This window comes from Ambystoma mexicanum, chromosome 2q, assembly GCF_040938575.1.
Source record: "Ambystoma mexicanum isolate Mex_15411 chromosome 2q, UKY_AmexF1_1, whole genome shotgun sequence".
Taxonomy (NCBI): Eukaryota; Metazoa; Chordata; class Amphibia; order Caudata; family Ambystomatidae; genus Ambystoma; species Ambystoma mexicanum.
In genome coordinates, this window is record NC_090924.1 from 445,514,999 (window position 1) to 445,542,766 (window position 27,768).

The 27,768-nt window shown below is 46.0% G+C and overlaps 1 protein-coding gene across 2 annotated transcripts in view; it reads right to left on the reverse strand.

The window, feature by feature from the left end:
* WAS (WASP actin nucleation promoting factor) overlaps positions 1-27,768 on the reverse strand; it is a 372,670-nt gene that overhangs the window by 233,952 nt on the left and 110,950 nt on the right. For both annotated transcript variants that reach the window (XM_069647523.1, XM_069647524.1), the window contains exons 4-5: positions 20,060-20,156; positions 19,539-19,580 (exon numbers count right to left, since the gene is read on the reverse strand). In XM_069647523.1, coding sequence (XP_069503624.1) covers positions 19,539-19,580; positions 20,060-20,156 — 139 coding nt within the window. The remainder of the gene's footprint in view (positions 1-19,538; positions 19,581-20,059; positions 20,157-27,768) is intronic.

Consider the following 27,768-nt stretch of genomic DNA (forward strand, 5'->3'; position numbering starts at 1 on the left):
CTTCATATACACACAAATACAAAACACAGATGCCTACACCACAGCTTCAACCCATATTTCTACAGCCAGACAAACTCTTTACTAATTGAGTCAGCACAGATCACACTGCACATCATAAAACACTGCCTGGCACCAAAATTCACTTGCGCAAACAAGACAACCCCAATCCTAAGGAAGACTTGTTAAGCCTCTTCAAAGATGAAGGCACCGCACCTGAGAAAGCAGAACATTCCAATCATAAGGGAAAAAACAACCCAGAAAAACACAAACCCAATGAAACGTAGGAGTTGCAAGGTGAATGTCATCACCATTTGCCTGCTCACCAAATCCTGCTCCATAGCGAAATATTCCACAGACATGTAAGACTTTCTCAGCGGGGCAAAACAAATCTACTATTCACCACAGTAACTTAACTTACAGAGGATAACTCTGAGATTAAACATAATGCCATCACATCAGACTTCAAAACTAAATTCACAGACAGATTGGGCCTGGGAGGAGGAATCGCATTTGCACACAAAGATTCTAGCAATGCTAGAATTTCATTCTCTGACAACATTCCAGACTGCAAACTATTTCTCCTATCTGTTCCACCTCACGCACTTGCACACTGAGCTTCCTTCTTATCTAAGACCACTTTCATACAACCCCCTCATACACAGATCATTTGAACGTGGTTGTTAACCTCTCAGTAGACCACAAATACCTTACCATACTACCATATTATTAGTCAACTATAGATAAAATGTCCTCTGAAAACAAAAAATATTTGCAATTTGTGGTCTCATGAGGGGCTATCATTTAGGAAAAACGTTATAAAACATTGGAATGCAGATGGGGTTGAAATCCCTGCCTGAATATATGTCTTTCCCCTACATGACAATGTTTTAAACACAAAAATGGCAGTGCTGCAGGCCAAACAGCATTTTATAGCTTTAAAAATTGATAAAGTGTCCAATTCGTCCAAAAATCTCTTTAGGCTATTGGAGAAATATATAAACCCTTTAAATGAGATTAGCGATGACCATCTCACGAATGATTGGTGCAACAACCTTCAATCATTTTTTGTGGAAAAAATACATTCTATTCCTACTCACACAGGTGACTGACTCCCTTCCACGGATTGAGCATATGAATTTACCTGACCTACCAATAAATTCCCAAGAAGTGTTGACTAATTATTTTGTACTTAAAGATCTGACACTGTTAGATGCTTAAAATGTAATCCTCAGTTTAAATTTAACCAACTGCCCTGGCGATCCTTGCCAGTCTCGGGAAGTGAAAGACTGTAGAATCCTTGTCCTTGACAGCCTCCCAAATTGTCAATGCTTCCTTTTGAGACTCTTTTATTCCTGAATGCTTTATACATTCTTGGATTACCCCTCTCTAGAAGAACCTTCCATAAACCATTAAAAACAGTATTATAGACCTATCACTAATGTACCTTTTCATTTGAAACTCCTGGATAAGACAGAAAAAATACAGCTGCAAGTTCATTTGTAATCTAACCTATTGAAAGCAGACAATCTGATTTTTCGTCCATCAAGAAGTACTGAAATGGTGCCCCGTGACATTAAAAATACTGTTCTAAAAATAGATGGCGAAGGGGATATATGGATGCTGATGCTGGTGGGCCTGTCTGCCGCTTTCGATACCCCAGACAATGCTGTTTACTGAAACCTCTGAGAGAGGTAGCCACAGTCTCTGATTTGGCTTGTTGTTGGTTTTAAACATTGTTAACCAATAGAAACACTAGGGTGAAGTTAAGGTGCTCTACTCTAACCCTGAGATTAAACCATTCATCACCTATCAGTGGATCTGGGTGTAGTTTTTCAAAACTATGCAAACAACACCTAGAGAGAATTCCAACTGAAAGTGGACTCTGACGATAATTTGAGTTTCATTCAATCCACCTTTCATAAAATTGCGAGGTGGATGTCGGTATATTGGCTTGGGTTAAACCAAGCCAAAACCAAGCTCCTGATGATTCCTCCTGCCTCCATGAGATGGAGAGACATTTTGCTGCCGCAAGAAGTCTCCCAATCCGATTGTTCCATCAAGATTTCGTATAAGGCAAAATCCCTCAGCATGACCCTTCATGCCTCATTGGGCCTCTTTACGAGTCTGGCGGTAGCCGTGCCGGAAAAGCCGGCAGGCTGCCGCCGGACCCAAAATACCATTCCGCCTCCGTGATTGCCGGAATCACGGAATTCCATAAATCCCCATTCCTATGGAGCCCTATAGGACTCCATGGGGATGGGGACAATGGAAACACTGGTTCCGTCTATGACGGAGCCGGTGTTTCCATTTCCGCCTGCAGGCGAGTGACACCTCCTACCTGCAGAACTCTGAATCAGCCGGTCTGGATTTACCGCCACCGTTGTTTCCGGACCGGCAGGGTCATAATGAGGCCCACTGTCTATGGCCTGACAAATTAGTAGTATAGTTAGATCCACAAACGTTAATTTAATTATTCTTAGACAAGTACGACACCTATTGTCTAAGAAGCCCTGTGCTACTTTAGCTGGGGCTATCATCGGATCACAAATTGACTATTGCAAGAGCTTGTATTTTGGATTGCCTAAATGCCTACAGATGCTTTAAAACTGCACAGCTCACATAGTCATTAAGAGCTTTAAATGGGTACATATCACACCCATACTGAAGCGGTCAATGCGGGGATGAAGTTTAAAATTCTTATGCTGATTCATAAGACCATCCATGGTTCAGCTCTACTGAATCTTAAAGGGTAATATATTTGCTGAGACCTCAAGACTTGTGAGATGGTCCACATTTTTTGGTAGATCCAGAATGGTCATCAGCACTAGATTATGGAATAGTCTTCCCTCATATATCAGAGGCATTTCTGATCCTTTACCCTTTAGAAAAAGGATCAAAACCTTCCTTTGTGATCAGCATTTTTAATTCTCTTTCATTTATTATTGTTGATATCTGTGGTTTATCTGAGCCTTGAGAAGCCTTTGCGTTTACAGCGCCTTCAAGACTTTGACGAGATTTCAATCTTCGCCAGGAAAAGAAGGACAAGAGGACTACAAAATCGCTTTCACCAAACCTAGGTGTAATGCACCTCAAGGAACTAGTTGGAAAGACTGCTCAAGCTCCCACACACACACCAGATGGAGTCTCCCATATTGTAAATACCACCACTCTCCCATCTCCACTGCTTGCTCTTAGGTGGGGAGGAGAACCTGGCTAACGCGTTTACAATTTTCACCCAAGGAGCACCACTACCACAATGTGACAATTCTGCCTCATCATTGATCCAGCTCTGAAAGGCGATCGAACTGTTCATGATCTTCGCAAAATATGAAACTTTCAAACCTCAGCCAGCTTTTGGAAACAAGACGTGAACTCCAGATGCATATCTCTAAAACCGTTGTGCATGGTTATGAGAAACTCTCGAAATTCTGTCCCCAAAGAAGCTCCTCAAATACTCACAAAACAAGCAAGTTGATAGATGGTTAACACTCACACTCATCCATTTAACACAAGAAAACAGAACCCGAAGGGAGCTGTCGTTAAGCCTCTACCCAGAAAAACCACAACCACCTGACTGACCTGGCAAGCTACTAACCGATCTACAAACACCCTTCATTGCAAAGACCTTTAAAAATGCATCTCTGAACAACTCAGAGAACACGTGAAACCCAACAACCCCCCTTCAGGAGTCATAACACAGATTAAGACCAATGAGGGGAATGGAATCTAGACTCTCCTCCATCTGGTACATTGGAAAAATCGTTGTTGATGCAAACACTCAAAGTGTGCCTATCCCCCTGGACATCTATGCTGCAGTTGACACTATCAACTGTGCAATTCTGCTGAAAAGTCTTTAGGACATTAGATAAAAAGGAACCCCACTATGCTTGAAAACAAAATTCCTCACAGACAGGACAGAAACCACATACTTGGCCAGATCACATTCCGGCATCCCCATCTGTTGATCTCCAATGATCCAGCTTTTCAACTTCTTTCTTCAATAGCCACATGATCGGACCCTCTTGAAACTCATTAATAACACTGGCCACACATGTTTGACCAAACAGATGATATCCAAATCATTGGCAAATTTCCAGACAACTCAAAATAAAACAGACATTAGCAGCTGCCTCGCCAATATAGACTCATGAAAAATGACAAACAGATTGAAAGTCAGTCTTACTAAAACAAAAATTATGATTTGACACAACCTCCAACCCCATGCCAAACCCTTGGCCTGAACACATGACCACAGCTCACTGAAATGGTCAAAAAGCTAAGACTAATGATGGACAGCACCCTCACACTGGAAAATCAGGTAAAAGGCACCGCAAGAAGCATTTTGCCCAACTGAATTATCCAGTGCATCATGCAATACCTATCCTTCCTGCACACAGCCATGGCAGTCATTGCACAATTTCTATCTAGAATTGACCAAGCCAACAGCTTCTATATGGGGATACATGCATATTTAATGAGCACGCTACAAAAAGTGCAAGATGTGGTAGTTAGAATTCCCTGAGATTCTAAGGATTGAATAAATCACCCTGTCCCTGTGAAACCCTCTGCTATTTTGTATTAATTTTGCATTTTATTTGTATTTTAGTTTTATTCATAAAGCGTCTAAGCACGTTACATAGGATCAAACAGTACACAAATGCACAAATATAAAACTCAGTCAAAATCAAAGTCCAGCAAAATTGAGGACGAAGGTTTAGAGAGAAAGAAGGTGATCTTTGAGTCAGGATTTCAAAAGGGAGAGACTGGTTAAAGACAGGAGAGAAGGAGAGCGTTCCAGTGCATAGGGGCCCGGAGGGAGAAAGAGCGGAAACAATAGGGGGCGAATAGGGTGGGGGGAACAGTTAGGAGAACGAGGGAGTATGAGCGAAGTGCCCGCTGAGGAGAATAGAAAGAAACAAGTGAGAAGAGGCATTTAAAGACAAGGCATAGGAAATTAAAAAGGAGGCGAGCATCGAAAGACAACCACTGAAAGTAGTGTAGTGCAGTTGAGATTGAGTCCCTGGCAGAGAGAGAACAAAAGGTACGAATGGAGGAGGAATAGATGGAGCGAGGAGGTGCAAGACAATATGCTGAGAGACTCAGGAGTAGACAAGGGCAATAGAAAAGACGAGAAAAGACTAAAGAAGTGACCAGTCGTTTAGAGGCATGAAAAGTAAGGAACAGGCGAGCCCTCCCAATGTTAAAAAGCTGGAAGCAACAGGAGCGAGATAGAGGAAATGTGAGAGCAGAAAGACCATGAGGGATCGAAATGAACACCTAGATTTCGAGCAGAGGTGGCAAGATGGATGAACGCAAGGGGAATGAAATGGGGGAGGAGCAAAGGGGAGAGGAACAGTAGAAGCAGGGAAGAAAATGACACCAGTTTTAGAAGGATTCAGATGTAAGAAGTGTGAGGACATCCAGGATTGGATGGAGAGAAGACAGGCCGAAAGAGACGGGTAGATGGAATCAGAGAACAAGGAGAAAGAAAGCAAAATGGGGAAGTCATCAGTATACAAATGGTATGAGAAACAATGTGCAGAGTTTACAACCCCAAGAGTCGAATTATTGAGAGAGAAGAGAAGAGGATCAAGCACAGAACCCTGGGGCACACCTTGCAGAAGAGGGAAAACAGAGAAGACCAAAACATCCAGATTGAAGAGAAGGGAGGTGTGAACATTAAGAAGAGATATCAGGTTCAGAGAGTATTTGGAAAGAAGATATAGTAGCACGAGGGGCAGAGGCAGGGGTAGAAGCGAGTGTGTAGAAAGTGAGGACAAAGAAATAGAAGACTGAAGAAGAGAAATCTTGGAAGAAATGTAGAGCAGAGAGAGAAGAAGAGGAAGAAGGGTCCGTGAGAGAGAGCGAAGAATACATTTTAGGTTTAGCAATGAGGATGGGACAAGAGGGAATTGAAAAGGGAATTAAAGTAAGGTTGCTTAGCAGAAAGAAGAAGAGCATTGTAAGAAGTGTGGCAAGAGGACATATAGGCCAAGTCAGAGGCTGCCCAGTTCTCATACCAGCGTCGCCAAGCACAGCGTAAAGCCTGCCAGGATGCCCGAAGGAAGGGGGACAGCCAAGGTTGAGATGGTTTGTGCGAAGGAAAGAAAAGAGCAAAATGTTAAAGAAGATCAAGAGTATGAGTCAAGCTTTCAGAGAGAAAAGTCAGAATCAGCTAATAGAGATGAAAAGAAGTCAAGAGAAGGAAGAACCGAAGTGAGAGCGATCCAGAAAGGAGGCAATGTTGAACAAGTGAAGATCACAGCGATCGAAACTGGAGGAAGAGGGAGGAGGAGAGGGAGAGCAGGGGGGAAGGGAAAGAGGGAAAGAAAACAATAATGGTCGGAAAACATGAGTGGGAGTGCAGTTACAGAGGATGCCAAGGGAATAGTGGATAACATTATATCCAATGAGGAACCTGAGTTATGGGTAGGTGAAGTGGGAATTTGTGAAAGATGATAAGAGTCAAGAATAAAGAGAATAGGGACCGAAACATGAGTAGAGGAAATCCCTCAAACCTGCAGTGCAACAGACTGCAAATGACATACTACCATGAAGCCCTTCAAGACTGGGATAATTCTTAGTACCATGGACTCGTCACAACTAAAAGTCCTTGCACATTCAGAAACAAAGGTCCACCGGAAACAATAAGGTCCATGGAAACACAACCGCTAAAACCAACCGCCTCAGACATCTTTAGATCATAAATAAACAGCAAGTACATTCGGTGTGTTGGATGACAAGAAGAACAAACCTGCAAACCAGGACAAAGTCAACTGCTGCCAACGGACATATATTTTCCCTGATCAAGTTGATAAGATCCCGGAGAGCATGAATATTGGAAGTGCTGTGTCATTCTTGAATGAAAACGTCTCATGTAATGGAACAAATCAGTGACAACTTTCTCAAATCATAGTTATATTTTTAGTGAGGATTTTTAACTCTGCACTCAAAACATAGGAAAATGTTGGGGCAGTTAATAAAGGTTCCACGGGTAAAGAGAAGTTTGAATTACGTATGCCATATTGGGGACTGGGGTGACAGCGATTTCGCAAATTGCCCCAAATATAGTGTAGTTAATGTGAATGGGATAAATGTTTCTTTTAGGGTTATTTGTGTAAGATGATACATTTTTAGATTTGCACACGCGCAGCAATATAATGACAACTTTGTTGGTATGATATAGATTCAATATAAATGCATGGAGTGTCACTCAGCCATAATGAGAAGCAAAAGGTTCAACATGCACATACGAGATAGGAGGTTGTGAATGGAGATTATGATGAAAGAACACAGTGTTCTATAACGCACGGCATGGCTGCCGCCGAAATCGCGTCCGAGTCTGGGTTCCCAGAATGAGGAATTACCGGGCCATTCCAAGTTCGGAGGGCCCGGTAATTCATCCCTCCAAGGACCCGGACCCAGACCTTCCCCATTCCCATTTCATCCCCCATAGGGCTGAATGGGAATGGGAGAGGGAGAAAACAATGGGCTGATTACAAGTGGCCCGTTGTTTGCTCCCTCTTCCCCTCGCGGGACCCGGTAAGCACGCCTGGTTTTAATAATAGCGCCATGACTAGCACCAACCTCGGAATGAGGGCCCAAGTATTAAAGGAGATGATGGTGTAAGTATAAAGGAATAAAATACCCTTGAGATTTCCAATCCTTTAAGAAGGAGCACAGCCTTAGGACCTCTTCCTTTATTGGACACAGAACTCCTCTGTAACTTACAAAAGACTTATTATATATGACAACCAACGATACAATAATGTTCTTGCTAGAGGCGAATTCTGACATCATTACAGACCTAAAATAAAATTACATCACGACTCCTCTGTAATCAATTATTAAGCTTCACTTAGGACAACGCCTGCTGCTTGAGCCAGCAAAGAGAAGAATTCCAGCTCCATTATGAAATGATATGATATTTTATTTATATCGCGCTCATACACAAGTTTTTCAGAGCGCGACCAAGCAAAGGGAGGGAACAGGGGAGAACAAAAATACGATTTTACTAGGCCCAGTGACATTAAGAACGCACAAGTGCAAGGAAAAGGGAGAAAGGGGGAAAATGCATTGAGGGGTAGAAGTGGAAGGTGCGGACAGAAGAGAGAACAGAATAAATAATACGTGGGATAAATAAATAAATGAAGACAAAAGATAGTGCAGCCAGACACGTGGCAAGTGCATGATTAGTCAGATATGGTATATCTGATAAGTGCAGAGGAAGAGTGGGGACTGTATGGGTACAGATACAGGTCCCAGTGCCAGGGGTGGCCCGGAGGCAGTTCAGAATGGAGACAAGGTGCACAGGTACCTGGACCCGAAGGACAGAGGGTGGCCAGGTGCACAATGCCGAGCGAGAGAAACAGATTGGCAGGGGAGAAGAGGGGCAAAGGCATAAGCGAAGAGGAAGGTTTTGCAGTGATTCCGGAACCAGAGATGGTTCTCCTCAAGTTTCAGGGTGGTCTGGAGGCTGTTCCAAATGGAGGTCCCAGTCGAAGACAGAGATCTGCCCCCAGCTCGTTTCTTTGAAAAATGCCTGACCCTGAGGGAATTAGATGTAGGGAATTGCTGCACTGAAAGCCGTGGCAAGCTTTACAAATTAATTTCTTCTAAAACAGCATTCTGTCACACTTTAGAGCCTTTAACTGATAAGGAACTGCTTTTGGAAGTATGTTTATTTCTGCACTGCTAGAGTTTAACACATGAGGGCATGAATCTGCATATTATTGCATATTTTAAAAGCACAAAGCAAAAACGTTTTTAGATGCATTTTATTTAACTGCTTAAACTATTTGGGTGCAACACATTAAAGCTGCATATTTATTTTTAAGGCAGATTTTACATGGATTATATGTATCCAGAGCTGGACGATCTCTCACAATAAATTAAGCAATAGACCAGGTATTAAAGGGGATGACAGTGTATGACAATAATATATAAGGAATACAATACCCCCTACTGTACGTAAAAAGCATATTGCAGGTCACCTTAGAGTTGTGCGCAATTGAACTTATAATTTTTTATTTGTACAGTGCTTATACACAAGTGAAGTGCTTCAAAGCGCTTCAAGGCAGGAAGGGAGCAAGGGGATACAGTAGTCATTCCTAGGTCTGGAAGTTTCCGAATGATCTAACAAAAAAGTTGCAAGCATACTAGGCCTGACAGCATTTCTCCTAGTGCAAGTGCATGAAGTGTTTCAGGCGCAACCAAACTAGGGAGGGGAGACAAAGGGGGGACAGGACAGACCTTACTAGGCCTAGTAAATTCAGGTCATGCAAGTGTACAGATGGGAGTGCCAGGGAGGAGGGTGGTGTACAAAAGCAACAAGTCCAGCAGGGCCCTGGGTTAAGTGCAAAGAGGTTACCCCTCTCATGGAACGTATGCTGAAAGTGCAGTAGTGCTGAACATAGTGCAGAGGCCCGGAGGCAAGTGCAAAGACTGGTGGGGGAGCCTGGGACCTGTGAGGCTCTGGGGATGGATCAGGCGACCAGTCAGCAAAAACTGAACAGAGTTAGGGAAGAGAAGGAAGAGGGAGGCAGGAGAGAAAAAGAGAGGCGATGTACTTATAAAGGAACTCAAACTTTGGCCTTGTTGCTCTATTTGGTCACAGAACTCCTCAGTGTCTTGCAATATCCTTATAACGTATGGCAGGGGTACTTTATCCTGCATATAGTAAATACTAGAGGGCTCTTAATCCCATATAATAAGTGTTATAATAATAAAATAAAACAAATTATCATTACAACTTGACATATCATTAAATAAATATAGGAAGCTGTTGCACGGGTTTACCCATATTGTGAAATTCTCTATTTTAAAAACCAACACAAATAAACCAGTGTTAAAAACAAAGTTTTCGGTGGCTTGGACCCACCGCAAGTGGCATCCTAGAAACTCCTGGCTGGCTCTAGACGGCGAGTGTAATTACTCGGTTATGCTATAAAAACCACATGCTGGAATGAGGAAGGAAAGGAGCTAACACCAGTGTTGCAGAGTACAAGCAAATACAAGCTGTCAGCTCTGGCGCAAAACAGAAAGAAAATGGCGGTCGTGACTTTCTGGAGTTCCACTGAGACAGTACGGAGGGGGAGCCACTGCACGTAAGCAGCTCTCTGGGCCTAGCGTGGATGCAGAGCAGCTGACCCCAGAAACAATGGCAGTGGACCCCCTCAAGGCGTCTCCCTCTAACATCGCAGCACCGTAGCCCAGTGGCGGGCGCATCTAGATTCTCGTGGCTGGATCTGACGTCTACAGCTTAGGAACTGCAGCACCTGGCACCAAGCACAGTCCCGTCGGCGGCCCATCCGGCATACCTTTGGGCACCTCGGAGGGATTCGCGGCTCCCGCCGGGAGGAGTACGGGGCTCCTCAAGTAAGCAACATTGCCCCAGCTGTCCGATAGCTTCAGTGTGACTCCCATGCCATCACATTGGATCCCCCACCCAGTGTGGGCTACCCACCAGGGTCCCGTGTTCGTTGTGCTGCCCCCTCTGAGTTGACAGGCCGTATGAACACTTGAATAGCCTGGTGAAGGCGCAGCACTGCAGTGTCTCACTGTGAATATCGGCACCATATCTGAGCAGAAGATATTTGATTCAGCTGAACGCCGGGGGACCCCAGTAGAGCACAATCCTGGCCTGAGGCAAAGACACAACGAGGCCGCCGGGGTAATACCCCGCAAAAATCGCCAAGCTGCCCCCCCCCCCCCTGCAACAACAATCTTGAGCTACTACAAGAGACAGGCAAGTGGCTGATGGAGGAAAAGCTGTCCCCGTAGTCCCTCTGAGAACGGTGGGTTCCATAAACCCTGCGCGAGCTGTAGTACACCAGGCCTGCAAGGTGACCAAATCGCCTGGGAATATTAGTTGCTGTGACCTGCAGGCACCCCCCCCGTAGAAGCCTCCAGCCTACACAGATTCATCATCAGAATCATCAGCATAACCTTAGTGGAGGGGAGGCTTCTACAGTAATTCGCCATTGAAAGACTTTGCCAACACTTCCTGAAGTCATCCCTAGGGGTTGTCCTGGGCCCAGTTCAGACATCCAGCAACGCAGTGGCTCCGGGCAGACTGACAGCCTAGCCACGCGTCACTCCTCGCACCATGGACAGAGACTTAGCAGGTCATGGCATTCCCTCTAGCGGAGTTCCTCTAAGCTGTAATAGGGGGCACGATCCATCACGAACGACCTGACCCAAGGCCCACAACCACGGGGTGTCCCCAGAAGAACCAACAGAGTAAGGAGCACACAGGGCTCGGAGCGCCAGGCAATCCCCTCGGAGGGGGGTCCCGCGGTCCCCAAGGCTCGGGGGAGAAGGCAGGGGTGACGGAACCCTCACAAGGGGGGGTGAAGCAGATACTCCCCTACTTACCCCCCTCATCCCCTCCAAGCAACGAGACGCAATGGGGAAGAGTAGCAAGGCCACTAAACAAACAGACATTGCCACACTGATGGGGAGCAGCGTCCCCGAGAAGCCACGGAAGGGGGACCCTCCAGGGGAGCAAGCAGCAGGCTCCAACCCTAACCAAGAAATCCCAGATTCAGACCACCTAGCTACGAATTCATACCTGATGGACTTACTTACAGCCCTGATGAAAGAAATCCAAAGGGGGACTGATGACGTAATGAAGAAGATCAACTCCCTTGATAAAAGGGTCAAAGCAGTGGAGAGCCGAACAGCAGATGTGGAAAATACTCTATGTGAGCAAACCTTTGAATGGGAGAGAGGCCAGGATAGGTTGTCAGCCCTTGAGGTGAGATGTGAAGCGATTGAGGCAAAGCAGGAGGACGCAGAGAACAGATCGAGAAGGAATAATATCCGCTTCAGAGGAATCTTGTGGTGCAGTTATGCCTGTTGTTGGTCCCTAGTAAGCCCAATCCGATGTTGGGGTAAGATTGTTGGGCATACAGCCCTTACTGAGGTCAGCCGAAGCCCCGGGGGAGACGGAAGCTGGGTGGGGTAGAACTTGAGAATTCCCTGGGTCCCGGGCTGGAATGAAACGATAACTTGCTTAATAATTACAGATCACACTGTGACTTCGGCTGTCGCTGTGTCCTGCTGTTGTCACGTTGGGTCCAGTTGGCCATTTGGGCTCACTGTTTGAGCTCTACCAGTTGCCCCGTTGGGAAAGTTGGATTACAGGATTGGGGGTGGGAGTGGGAGGGTAGGGGGAAGAGAAAGGAGAGAGGAGAGGAGAGGATCAACCTATTCGGGTGGGAACTGTTCCACCTCTCCTCTCTCATGTTGCAGAAAAACACAACAAACTGACATCAACAGCCATCCCATGAACACATTTCTAGGGCATTTGCCCTACAGCAGCATACGACATGGCCAGTACGGCACTCGCCAAAGCCAAACTCACTACTGAACCTCATGGGGCAGGATGACGTAAGTGCACTCAAACTCCTCTGATGGAATGTCCAGGGTCTCAACTACCCGGGGAAGCGTAGGTCCATGGAGCACAAGCTCAGGCTGTTATTGGGATATATATTACTCCTTCAGGAGACTCATCTGATGCAAGCCGATGAAAGGCGTATTAGATTCAAGAGATACAAAAAGGCATTCTTTGCCGCATCCGGGGCGAAGAAAAGGGGAGTTGCCATCCTACTGAGTGAAAGGGTCCCCCTAACAAGAATCAGTCAGAAGAGACCCCAACGGGAGGTATCTTTTAGTGAAGGGACTGTTTGTAGAACGACCTATCACCATAGTCCTAACTCTGCCCAGGACAAGTTCATATCTGATCTGATTCCGACCATACTCGCTTTCGCTGAGGGGGTTCTCATTATAGATGGGGATTTTAACTTGGTCCCGAATCCTCTTCTGGACAAAACTCTCCCCCCAACCAGAACAGACTACATCCAAGCTCTGTCTTTCGCTAGGCTCCTGAGGGAAACAGAAACTGTAGATGCATGGAGACTATCAAGCGCTGGGGCGAGGGGTTATACCCACTACTCATAAGCACACAGGGGCTTCTCGTGTATAGACCTCTTACTAGTCTCAAGCGATATCTACCCGTGCCTGGACATGGTGGAGATTCTCACCCGAATGATCTCAGACCATGCCCCAGTATCTGCAACCCTTAGCATAAAGGCTCTACTCAACCCCCCCAACGGTTCTGGAAACTATATGACCCCATCCTACTGGATGAAAGTGTCAAGAGAGAAACCGGTGAGACGCTCACTAATTACTTCACTGAAAACACCACATCCGGTACAGCTAAAGCTACTATCTGGGACGCCACGAAGGCGGTAGTGAGGGCCACACTCATTAGTGCAGGAGCAGAGCAGAGACAGATTTAGAGATTGGAGATGGCGAAATTAGAGGAGGAGCTGTCAGTCTTGGAAAAAGAATTGCAATCTCGTAGGTCATGGAAAACAGAGAGGGCCTTAAAGAAAGCCAAGATCGCACTTTAAATGCACTGGGCGGATCACTCCGCCAAATCACTTGCTTTTACAAAGCAATTTTACAATAGTAAAGGCAACAAAGCGAACCGAATATTCGCATACAAGCTAAAAAAGGTGCATAGCAGGAATAACATCTCGCGCCTTATAGGCGCTGATGGTAGAGCCTGACATACGGTGGCGGATAAGCTGGCAGAGCTGGTGGATCACCATAAAGCAGTAATGGCCGGAACGCCCACGAACCCCGAGAAACTGCCCAAATACTTACTCCCCAACGGCCCTCGAACTGAACCCCATCTATCGGCCCTTGAAAATCAGATCACAGCAGAGGAAATATTTGAGGCCATTAAGTCCTTAAAGAGTACTGCACTGGGGCCTGACGGGCTTACCGCAAAATTTTATAAAACCTATGCGCAAATCTTGGCCCCACAGCTATCTACCCTGTTTAATTCCTTCCTGTCGACAGGCTCAATCACCAAATCAATGGCGGAATATCGCTAACGATTCTAGTCCACAAACAGGGGAGAGACCCTGAGCAGGCCTCCTCCTACAGACCAATAAGCCTTATGAACAACGATGGGAAAATATTTTCAAAAGTCCTAGCGACTAGACTAAAAGCTCATCTCCCGGACATAATAGCCCGCGATCAGACGGGTTTCATCCCAGGTAGGGGAACACAAGATAATATCAGGCGGACCATAGATATTATAGAAAGTGCCCAAAGGATGGGGGAGGGCATGGTGGTTCTGTCCTTGGATGCACACAAAGCTTTTGATCTGGTGGACTGGGGTCATATCAGCAAGGTTTTATCACATTTTGGGTATGGGCCAAATTTTACGAAGTGGACAATGGCTAAATATCAGAACCCCACCACGCAGCTATGTGTCAATGGCATCAGATCCGAGACAATAAGAATAACTAGAGGGACTAGGCAGGGCTGCCCCCTATCACTATTGGTTTTTGACTTATCTATGGAGCCCTTTGCGAAAAAGATCCGGCACAACCCGAAAATAAAGGGCCTCAAGGTGGGGGAGCACTAATATAAGATTGTATTATATGCTGACAATGTGTTGTTAACCATTACTAAACCAGACACATCCCTGGGGCCCCTATGGGACGAGATTGAGGAATTCGGGAGGGTCTCCGGGTTTAAGGTCAATCTGGGCAAATCGTCAGCGCTGGCAATTAACCTCACCAAAATGCAAAAGACAGAGCTTGGCCCCAGTTTGCCAATCCCGTAGGCAGAGTCCAAGATCGAATACCTTGGGTGCAGATTCCTAACGACATCTCTCGCTTGTATCTACGCAACTTCCCTCAGCTATGGGATGACTTCCGGAGAGATCTGAAGCATTGGGAGAACCAAGCAATCTCCTGGTTCGGGCAAAGCGACGCCATAAAAATGAACCTGCTCCGTAGATTGCTATACCAATGCAGGGCACTCCTGGTAAACATTCCAGCGAAAACCCAGAATAGCAAGGACGATTATGCTTCTAGAGAGGGTCACGGGCGGTCTTGGGGTCCCAGGAGGTGGCTAGATATGTGCTTGCAGCACAATTATCCCACGCGTACACATGGTCTCAATCTACTGACCAGCCACTGTGGAAGCAGCTGGAAGAAGCCTGGTGTCCGACGCCCCCATCAGGGCTCGCTCACCTGCCACCTGTCAAAGCCCAGATAAAACAGGGCCCCCTCATGGCCACAAAAGTAACTGTTAGCAACTGGAAGGCTGCAGCGCAGAAATGGGCTCGTAGAGGTCCTAGGGGAGCGCTTACACCTATTTGGAATAACTCTGAATTTACCCCAGGCAATCCCCCACGCAGCTTCACACCGTGGAAGGAGGGTGGGCTGGAAAAGCTGTCAAGATTTCTTAGAAGGTGGCTCACCCATAACATTTGAAAGATGCAAGGAGAAATTCGGGGTAGGGGAGACTGAGCGGTTCCACTACGTCCAACTCCGACACTGGGTCTCCCACAAAATGGTCAGGGAGAGCGGGGCTAGAAACCTAACTGCGCTGGAACTATCCTTAACATCAGCAGCTCCAAGGGGCAGAATCTTAGCTCTTTATCGCCTCCTGGACAGAACAGACCCGGGGAAAAAAGAAAAGTACATGCTCGACTGGGAGAGGGACCTAGGCCGAGAGATAGAGGTGGAGGAATGGGGAAAGATATGGGGGAGGCTACACAAGAGTACGCAATGCATCACAAATAGGGAAAGAGGATATAAGCTCTGTTACAGGTACTATGTCACCCCAGCCCAACTGAATAAATCCAATCCTGAAATTCCCCCAAATTGCTGGAGAGGCAGTACATCTAAGGGCACGCTCTTCCATTTGGTGTGGACTTGTCCAAAAGCAGAGATATACTGGAGGGAGGTGACAAACCGCATAAAGGCAATAACCGGACTGTCATTCCTGTGGGATCCCGGAATTATACTTTTGGGGGAAACTGGGGGAGGGGAATTCCCACTAATGGGGCAGGTTTCACAGCTCTGCCCACATCTCCCGTTAGCGGCAAAAGTAGCAATGGCTCGGCTTTGGAAACATGCTGACGGCCCCTCGGTCCCACTATGGTGGTTAAAGTGTTGGGAAATTGCTGTGGCTGAAAAGGTAACAGCCATCCGCAAAGGAAACCTGAATTACTTCCTAAATACCTGGGTGCCCTTTATAGACTATTCAGAACAATTCCCAGGCCTCACCAGAAAACCTCCATTAACCCGATCGCTCCAAGGCTGAGCTGACTAGAAGATTGGTGGGAGTGAGGAGGGTTCGACAAGTTATATCTGGGAGTCCCCTGAGGACTATCTCATGGTTCAACAGCGCGTGCAATGACTTATGCTGCGTGTTTCTGCCCCTGTCCGTGTTTAAGGGATCGTATTGTTGTAAAATGTTATGCTATTGTCAATGTGTATTTATTTAAGAATAATTAAATAAAATGTTTAATTGAAGAAAGAAAACACTTTCACCACTCTAGAACTCATAAGTGTCCGTTTGTCAGAATTACCCATGGAATGTAAAATAAGTTCTTTATAAATGTACTTCTTCAAAAAAGTATTCTTTGCACTCACAGTTACATTTTACACTGCTATGCTGGGAGGGTGAAAGAGTGAACAGATGAAAGACACCCTCTGAAATGTATTGATGGCGCTAATATGCTGAATCGCAAATGTTTTGTTATATAGACTAGGCAGCAAACACAGGTGGTATTATAACAAAAGTAATATAACACCCCTCAGTCCCATTAACTGTACAGCATCAAATGTTCCAAAATCCTGTCACCAAACCAACTGCCTTTCTTGTGTCAATGTAATGTTCTTTTTTCTTTCTTCGCATAAAATAAATAAAAAACTGAATTTATACAAAAAATCCTGTCACCAAATGTATTCACATTTTCCTTCTCCAGTGACATACCTGTTTCTATTTCTCGACAGAGGTCCAGATAGCCATTATTTCCCATTGTTACTTTCTTTAAAACTGAGTATTTTCCTAAAACATTTAACAATTCTTTCACATTGGCAACAAATGAAACCCCATGTCTTAGAGAGACACATTTCATTGTTTAAAGTGAAGAGTGTGCTACTTTTTTTTGTATTGAGAGGACAGCAATTCTTAGGGTCACTTGTTTTATTTCTGAGCAAACAGAACATCAAAGAGAAGGAAACTTGATTTTGTCTCCCTTAAAGAGCAGAACTTTATAAAGATGGGCATCTGATGTTTTTTTCCTGAGAGAAGAGAACATTACAGAGAGGGAGAGTTATTTTTATTCCTGAGGTAAAATAAAAAACATTTCTGAGAATATAACATCGGACAGCGTGGGTCACTTGCATGTATTGCCCTTATGTTTGCCATGAACATGGGCCTATGTTAATGTGTCATAATAGACAATGGTTGCCCAGCGGTACATATTTGATGACCCTCACACTGAATCCACAAACCCAGGTAAACAGAACAGCAGTAGCTGTAAATGCAATAGGGAGACCCGTATGAATCATGAAGTGACACTTGTGGTGCCTGGAGGCTCAGGTAGCGCTGCATGCATCATCTTGCACAGTATTACCATCTCATGTGCTGTACAACAGGAGAAGATGGATGACGATGGACATTGAAGGCAAGTCCCGATACTAAATATTTGCAACACTGAAGGGACGAGAGGGAAGTGAACTTCCGTGGGAACAGGGCTCAGGCGGAGCTAGCATATTGTGCAGAAATTTGGCTTGGTGAACCTTCGTGAACCCTGGAACTTGAGCAGTGAGAACCGCAGCTTGTCCTCTCTGGGCCTAATACAAAATGGAGTTTCGGGATATGGGTATTCCTAGTGCTAAGCACCTACTTCTATGCGCTGCAGGGCCTTTATATGATATCTGGTGATGCAGACGCTTCCCCCCTGTAGGTTACATCGCCTCTTATGGGGTTCACCTTCTGTGGAAACACCTAAGGGGGGTGGAATAGGCTAATTTCTATCCCAACAACATCCTTCTCAGTGCCATCATAAAGGTTTTTGTGGCCCATAGGGGGATTCCCAGATATGTCAGGGGTCTCCCATTAGAGCGAAATTGAAATAATGGCATTTCCAGAAAACACATTCTGTGCGGAACACTGCTAGTAACACTCAAGTGCATCCAAAGATATAAATATTTAAACTACATTGAGGAAAAGAAATATGGATTATTTATTTATGTTGAGGTTTCACATATATACCCTTAACATTGAGCACACTGATGGATAAATAAAGGCTACCACCTTCACCCGAAGGACATGCTTTATGAATGCTTCTATTGGGTGGTCAAATAAAACAAATCCCCTACATTTTGCTTTGCTAATAGCAGACAACAGTGTGCAGTCTTCCGACCATCCAACATGTTGGCGTGATACCCTTGTTTTATCATGTTCTGGTGCTACCGATTCTCAACAGTATAGATAGAGGCTGCGAGCACCAGTGAAAAATGTGATAACATAATACAACTTCAAGGACTGGAAATAGTCAATGTGCACTGAATAGTCACAGGAAATCCAGAGAGCTGAGTGGGAATAAATGAGAGGCGCACTCAACAAAACTGGGGCTCCAACAAGTGAGGGTTTACTGGGGCTAAACATAAAGTTCGGCCACCTGAACAGAAAGAAAGAAAACAGGATGTACTCTCTGTGAGTTGCAACAAGGAGAGGTCTCTGTTTATGAAAAGAGTCTGTGGGTCAATAACAAGTCTCCCAATAGAGGGTTGCCCCGTGGAAACAATTGGCATCTTCTAAGACGCTGGGGGACTATTTGGGTTTTCATTGCTTAGCAAGAACTCTGCAGTGATTAGAACATATGACTGTTTGGTGAGGTGTCTGTATGATAGTGTTAGAAAAAGTAGCCATGCAAGCATTTTGTGGAGGTACAATGATATCACCAGTAAATAAAAGTATGCCTAGCGGAGAGCAGGTGGTGTGTGACTAATAGTCTAGGCGACCCAAAGGCAAACCATCCAAGTCAGGGGTTGCCCATGAATGCCTCTTACAAGACAGCTAAAAAAGAGCAACCTGGGATGACCCATAGCATGAAAAAGGAAGTTTTAGAACAATGTTTTTCTCAAAGTCTCTTGGGCGTTTAAAAAAGAAACTCATATAGATGTTTGTCCATAACCAAAATATTGAATCCCTCAAGTCCTGCTTTTCCATTTTAGCAGCACCAATGACATGAATTACGCCAAGGTGCAATCCCCAAGGAATTAAGACTGCTACCAGTGGAGACAAGATAAACCTAGTGTAGAAACAGAGAACAGTGGTGCCCCAGTGGCTGGTATTAGTCTCTCTAAATAGTATGCATCCCTTTATGCTTACACTCTCTCAGGTATGTTCACATTCTCCAATGGAAATATTGTCTTTATTTTGGCTTCGCCTGTGTCCCTGCCATGACGCAGATCCAAGAACTCTTCAGTTACTGGGCAATATTGCTTCACCTTGCTCCGACCTATAACCCATAAGATCTGAAGCTTTGAATGTTTCATACATTTTAACATAACATGACTGTCTATACATCCTCCATCTAATCATGTATTGAAAGTATTAATGTGTAAAATAATTGATCAACTTTACAACAGTGTTGAAGTATCCCATAACTCACAGGCAGAGAACGCGCAACAAATTAATGTACTCACCATCGCTGGCAGGTGGAGGGGGAGGAGGAGGCTGACGTTTATCTAGAAAGAAAATGGCGAGAAGACATCTGCTCAGAAAGCTGCAGATAGCAGACGGGTGTATCACTGACCCTAGCATAGGACCTTCTACTCACCATACACATACAGGAACATGCACTGCTAGATACTAGAGGTATTCCTACTGCACATTAGAACATTGCTAGGCAGGTGGGGGTGAAATCACGGATGAGATGCTTGCTGTTTTACCCAAAGCCAGAGGTGGGACTGATGCCCATTGAATATTCCAAGAACCGGGGAATAACTGAACAGGCTGGGGAAGTGAGGATCTCTAAATAGTCTCTAGACACGGGGCAGGAATGGGGGGACCATCAATGCTTGGGGGAGGGTGTAGCTCTGGTTTATCTCTAGTAGAAATACAATGACATAGAGACCTAATTAGCCCTTTCTTTTAACCTTTTGCGCCTTTTATAAAGCGTGCAGCCTGATTTTCCACACATGTCACTGTCCCATTTCTGCCATACCTTGCCTGTTTTGCCTCTTCTGAATCTTCTCAATAACCACGTCCAGAAAATCTTCAGCCTCCTGCTCATCCGCAAAGTTCAGCCCTGCTTGGCACTCCTGGGCAAAATGGCAGACAACATAGCCGTCTCTTTAAACCATGCACAGCCAGCTTGATGTACATTTCAGCCATCTAACAAACACTGCACTATCGGGTTCAAATTCATTTAAGCTGGTTAATATGTGTAAAGATCACTGTTGCTGGACAAGGGCCATGCTGTGACTCTTGCTTATATCTTGAGGTTAAAGGGCTATTCATGTCATGTAGCAAAGGGGGAAACTGGAATTGGACTATTAATAAATAGACATATTAAGCATGGGGTGTCAAAATGGAATAATTCCACCACAGAAATGCAAATAATCAACCATACAAAGAGAAGAAAGCAGATATTTTCCCAAAAGATAAACCCTCTTTCATGCCTACTTGGCCTGATGGTATCCCAGCAATACTTAGTGTAAAGACATTCTAAAGTAATAACATTTAACCACAGAACAGTAAACAAGGTACCTGTAACACACGAAATCATGCTGAAGGTCCCTGATTAGATAAATTGCTCCATTGCTTCGACATGTCCAGACTGTCAAACAGAATGAGGGCCTACTGATCCTACAAAATTTTGAGCGCTTTCATTGCAGCACTCGAAATCCAAATTTATATGGCTTGAATTTTATTTATAAAAAAACGGGGGAGGGGGAGAATCATGCCTGTCCTGGCTAGTAGCGTTCGTTCCCTATGCTAGGAAAATAATAAAGAAGGTGCTCATCAGGATGACTTCAAAATAACAATTGTCCTCTGTCCTAAACCTACTCTATCCTATTGCGTGCCCTACCACTGACAATAACAAAACACAAAATCAGCCTATGGAAGTGTTCTGCCCCCCTCATAGCTTGGGATGGTTGGTGCTTGAACCCCACCCCTTTAGTAGTTCCAGTTCTCTTACCCTTTAGAATTTCAGTTTCTGTCTCTAAAGACAGTCTAAAGCAAAAAGTCTCTTTCTCAGGTATTCTGAAGAGAAGATCTCCTGTGCCCTCAACAAGCTTGGACACAGTTCCAAAATCAAATAACTTCTGCATTCTCTTGACAGTCTGTTAGAAGGGATCTTCTCAACCCTTCTCATAATGTCACACAGTTCTTTCTCTAACTCAAGTAACTCAAGAATCTGCTCCTGTTTGTGATCGTTATTCTTATTCTCTTCCAAGTCCCTGTTCCACTCAGCCACTCATGGGCTACTTTCAATTCCTTCTTCACATTACTCGGTGATCTCCAGATAACTCCACAGCCTTCCTGTATGTTTTTGTGAGTCAATGCCTTTACCTCTGCACTTGTTTTGGGTGATGGGGTAGATACTTTCTTTATCCCCAGCCAAGAATCCACTCCTCTCTTGAAGAAGAGGAATACATCAGATCGCTCTCTTCTCCATTCTCTGTAACAAATATTTTTCCATCAGAGAACAAAATGTCACTCCCTGTCGTTCCCCTCCAGGGAGTAAGCGTACATTTGACTTTTCCATGATTGTCTCTACACATCTCTATTGTCCCTGGGATTCTTCTGTTTCCCAGGACAATCCCCTCCAAGGAATATTTCCCGCAGTCTTTCCCCAGATTTCCTAGGAGTCTCTTGTTTTCTTCTGGTTCCCTAGATAATCCCCAATACGGCTTCCTTTGTACTGTCTTTCTCTAGACCCAACAAGGACCTCTTAATTTCTTCTCGACTTACAATTTGCTCACAACCCAGGGTGCTTGCTCCTTCCCCAGCCTGTTTGGCTTAGGCTGGTACTCCCTTTCCTACACTATGCAACAGTTGCTGTCACTGGATTGTTTCTCTTGCCTGTCTCTTTGGTCCTTGTAAGGCCTCCTTACATTCTAAGCCTCCTGCCAGGCCTCTGACTCGGGATTCTTTCAACGCATGGTTCTCTGGGAAATCCCCAGTCCTCAGGCCTTCCATCTCCATTCAGCTTTCTGCAGTGGTACCTGGTTGTGGTCACCACCGTCTATATATTAAAGTTCCTGGCAGCGTGATTTCTGCTTGGTCTCCGCTAGCAGATAGCCTCCTTCTGTCCAAGTAGTAGTCTCCTTTCTCACTAGGGAGCAGCTTTTCTGCTCCCTCCCAGATTGCACCACTCTGTCTGTCCCTGGCACCTTTTCTACACCTGGGCAGATGTTTATAGTTGCAAACTGACCTGGGATTGCTCCTTCCCTTGGGTGACCTACCTCAAGTCTTGTGAAGGGCCCATTTGCCATTGGTTTTTTTATTGGGTTGCTATATCACTATTGTTACTTTCCTTGTATTGGGCGGGAGGTAAATTGGATCTAATAACTCTGCAGTTTTACGTGTGCACCCTGGCAGCAGTACCATCTTAGAACTCCTTTTAATGTATTTCACAGTACCGTGGTGTTCCATTGCTGCCTAGTTCCACTGTGTACGCTTGTGCAGCAACACTGCATGACAGTTCGGTCTTTGGACGGTCAGGAATCTAGTTTCACTCTAATTACAGGGGGCGTGGCCAGCGCGCATGCCGTAAAGACGTACACTCGCGGAGCTCCTGTCCGCGATCCTTTAGCCGACTGAATCGAGCTGATAATTCCACAAAACTCAAAAAAGAATAACGCCTGCTGAAAGGGGAACCTCTCCCCGCTGGAGCGAACCGACTCCCGAACGAAATCGGAGCCGGCAACGTCCTGATCGAGTCGGACGAAAAGGCGCCCCTACGCACCCAAGATGGCGGAGACCAGTGCGACTCCGGGTGCCACCGAGTGATCAGCGAGACTGCAGAGTAGCCGGGGGGAAGCCACCCTTATCTACCCACGCAGTGGGGACCCGACTAACAGCGCCTGCCCCGACCTCGATCACACGGAGGCCGGCACAGGTACCACTAGATCGCGCGGCACCAAGACTCGCGGACCGGCAGCTGAGGGAGAGACGAGACCTACGCAGCTGGAGACGGAGGAGCCGGAGAAGTGGGCCTCCCTCCGCCGCCCAAACTCATACGCGCAGGAGCTTCCCTCTACCTGGAGGTGGTGGCGGAGCACGGTGGAACTAACATTGACCGTCTACGAAGGGCTGGGAACACAACCGAGCTGTGCCATTCAACGAGACCTGACGCCGGGACACGAGAACCGGACCACGACACACGGAGGACACGAGTGAAGGCTGGAGCTGGACCCCCAAAATAAAAACAGTGAGTAGCTGCACTGAATCCTCCCCTCCACCTGCTAAAAACAATCGGCTGGCTACTGGCATACAGGAAGGGGGAGTAAGGTCAAACCAGCACATGACGGCCCAACTACCGAGTTACGTGGATGCAGCATTTTTGAACTGGCAGCCGGGTTGGACCCCAAAACTCACACAACCGCCTAACCCTGGCTTAAAAAGAAATATCCTGACATAGTTTGGAGTATGACATAATAGACACGCAGAAACAAGCTGAACAGATTGCAAAGCAACACGGAAATAAGGAGAGGCGCGGACCGGGACCCCGGGCGGTACCCACTCACCACATGTCTACGCAAATAGGCACTTAAAGCCCCCTCACTCCACACGAGGCAGACTGGGGCCAGGGAACCGTGGACGACGACCTGCCTAAACACGCTCTGGGGGACTGAGCGCAACCGCGAGAGTTCAGGGGTCTCCTCCATACCCAATCTTGGGAGAGGACTATTAACAGACACACCCTCAATTGGGATTCCTCCTGGCCTGTTAGAACATTGGATTTACCATACCATAAATGCCACGCAGGAGCAAAACCACTGCTGAGCACAAAGTCCAACACAATCAGGAATACGCCTGTGCTAACACTGGCAGAGTCACGAGAAGCTGCACCTAATCTGACACGGCTAAACGTTTGACAGAGAAGAGATTCACTCAGGGTACAAAACCGAGAGACAGAAACCACATAAGTATCCACCGAATAAAGGGAGCAACACGTTAGCTCCAGTGAAAGCCATGTCACCACCCAAGCCCAAACCAAAACCAACAACAATGGACTCTTTCACAACGGTCAGGCCCAAACAATTGCCGCAATCTGAACCCAAGGTCGACGATGAACCGTCGCACTCGGAAGCAGTAATTAAAGATACGCAAGTTCTCCAGGCCATAGCAGCGCTCCGCACCTCCATCAAAAACAAGATAGATGAAGTAAAAGCAGACATGCAACTTATGCGTCAAGACGCACGCAACCTAACGGAAAGCGTAAAAGCCATCCTATAGGACAATGTTGAAAATACCATAGATCTGAAAACGCGAGTCCAAGAACTGGAGCAAAAAGTGGCGAGGCTTGAAGCACGATCCGAGGACGCAGACGGACGCACCCGGCGCAATAACATCAGGATTCCGGGTGTTCCCGAAGACATGGAAGGCTCAGACCCCACAGAATTCATAGAGACATTGCTACAACAAGAAATAGGGGCAGGAAAACTTTCACAAGGGTTTTCAGTGGAACGTGCCCACAGATCCCTCCAAAAGCACCCTCCACCAGGCTCGCACCCGTGCCCGATTATTGCTAAAATCCTCAATTTTCGCGACAGAGAAACAATATTGCGATATTCCAGAGAAGGCGGGGAGATTAGAAGACAAGACTCGACAATAGTCATGTATACCGATTATACCCCTGCAGTGCAACGTGCCAGGAACTCCTTCATACCAGTGAAGGCGAGGTTGCGAAAAACTTAATCTCAAATATATGTTGCTCTACCCATCTCGCCTCAAAGTCCTCCATAAAGGAAAAGCAATCTTCTTAGAGACCCCGGCTGCAGCAAACATGTGGCTTGAACATAACAATTTAGCAGACGACGGAGAGGAACCACCAAAAGCAGACAAAAAATGAACAAGGAGCTATAACTACGAACATTGGTGGCAGGTCCCATACTGAAGCACAGACTGGAAATTTAGACTGCACCTGGGACCACAACACGAAGATAGCAATATCGGACAGGAGCACAAGAAACCACAAGCGAACACGTCAATGGCCCATCCCCGCAAGAAACGTGCAGGTCAAACACCCGCACATCGCCCGCACCGGAAGGCCTGTAGAGGCCCAGAAGGCTCGGGAGACCCCGAGCGCAGCATGTTGAAGGCAGCTGCTGGGGGCAGTTTACAGTTAAACGGTTTGGACTATTCATTCACTAGAGTGACAGTTAAAAAAGTTGGTAAATCTCCAAATTGCATTATGATGGTGACAGGGCGAGCGGCGTGGGTTGGGGATGCATCCCTACAACCCGGGCACACAGAGGAAGTCCCTTACTACAAAATCCCAATCTCGGGGGTCCCACCCAGGAGACCATGAAGACTGAAACGCCCCCCATAAAGGCGACATGGCAATGAGAATAAAAATAATGACATGGAACGTAAGGGGCCTTGGCACTTACCTCCGGAGAAATAGAATCAAGTCCTACTTACACAGGAAAGGGGTCAAGATAGCGCTATTACAGGAAACGCACTGTATTGAGGAGTCTATGGCCAAACTCCGGGAACATTGGGGCAGACAGGGATATTGAACTGCCTACTCTAGGTACGCGAGAGGGGTATACACGTGGATTCACCCCCAACTACCATTTCAACTAACCAAATCTGTAAGTGACCCAGAGGGCAGATTTGTGATACTGTGGGGACACATCGAACAACAAGAATTGTGCATAGTGAACTCCTACCTCCCCAATAATTACATCCCGGCCCACCTGGAGTCAATGTATACTAAAATCACACCACATAGAAATGGCTTATTCATATGGGGAGGAGATTTCAATTGTGTACATAACCCAGAACTAGACAGATCCTTGCCCTTACCTAAAGGCCCGTCGGCGGCCACAACTGCACTAAATACCATGACCGATAGATTAGATCTCGCTGACGTGTGGAGGGAATTACAGCCTCAGACACATAACTATTCTTACTTCTTGTCCCCCCATGGCCTCTACACGAGACTGGACTATGTCTTCGTAGGTAGGGAGCACGTGCCCCAAATGGAAGGAGCACAGTATCTGGGAAGAACGGTCTCTGATCACTCCCCTTTAGTAGTAGAATGGAACCACGCTGGCCCCAGACCCTCTATCCCCATGTGGGGAATGCCGGTGGAAGCCCTGAAGGACCAGGCTTTCAGAGGTGAATTACAAGATTCAGTAGATGACTACATAGAATTAAATAAGGGAAGTGTAGACCACGTAAGCACCGTATGGGAAGCCCTAAAGGTAGTGATACGGGGAGAAGTCATAGCGAAGGCGGGAGGCATAAGAAAACTGTTGCAAGAAGAATTAACGCAGGGGGAACAGGAGATTGAGAGGCTTGATACCAACCCTGTAGACCCATAACAACGAGAAGACAAACTTATAACCCTCAAAGATTAATGCACGAAGGCCTGGGATAGACTGGCCAAGTTTGCTTATGCCACCAAAACAAACAGAGCACACATGAAGGCAGACAGACCTAGTAGACTGTAAGCCTTGCTTTGCAGAAAGGAACACCCCAGGCACACAATTACCACGCTGCAGGATAACAAAGGCAATATACATCAAACTCAACAAAATATAAACGACACCTTTAAAAACTATTATGCACATTTGTACTCACACAGAACTAGAATCCCTCCAGACCAGATAGCAGACACCCTGGAGGAGATAGGATTACCCAGGCTCTCCCCTGCACAAGCCGAGACCCTAGATGCTGACATCACAGCAGAGGATATAGCAGAAGCAATTAAGTCGCAAGCCACGTGCAAGGCCCCAGGTAGCGACGGGTTACCCCCAGACTTCTACAAAACGTATGGCCCCTCCCTGGTACCACTCCTACATGAGGTCTTTCAAGAAACATACGAGCGAGGAGTCTTACCCGAAACTATGAGGGAAACCCTGGTGATCCCAGTCCTTAAGCCAAACAAACCGGCTGATCAATGTGACTCATACCACCCCTTAGCTATGCTTAGTTACGACGTTAAACTACTGACCACAATCCTAGCTAAAAGACTGTCCAGACTTATAGGAGATATTATCCACGTAGACCAATGCGGGTTTGTGCCAGGTCGCAATACCACTATGAACCTACGCAGACTACAGCACATCATCAAACAAACAGACAGAAGCACTAAACCCTACGCCTTGCTATTGCTAGACGCCATTAAGGCATTTGATTCTATATATTGGGAATGGTTGTTGGCGGTCCTAAAGGAATTTGGATTTGGCCCAGGGTTTGTCCGTGGATTAAAATACTTTACACTAGGACAAGAGCTCGAGTAAAGACTGGGAGATATGTGTCAGAGATATGGGATATATGTAGGGGTACTAGGCAGGGATGCCCGTTGTCTCCCATGCTTTATATCCTCGGGCTGGAACCCATTGCCATTTATTTCAGGAAACAATTTTTTTATGCAGGGATAAGGCTAGGAGGGGTAGACCACATCATCTCGCTCTACGCAGACGACGTCCTGCTATGTGTCAGAGACCCGCACCTCAATATTTCAACCACGCTGGAGGTCCTCAACAACTTTTTCAAGGTCTCAGGTATACAATTTAGTAGGGCAAAGTCCTGTTTGTTCCCACTGGCAGGACTCAAGGACAGAAACACAGATGAGCCTCCAGCGCTAGGAATACAATGGCAAATCACTGCGTTCCGCTACCTCGGAATCCAAATAATGCATAACCCGGACCTGATGCACGAGCACAATACAAAAGTGGTGACACCCAC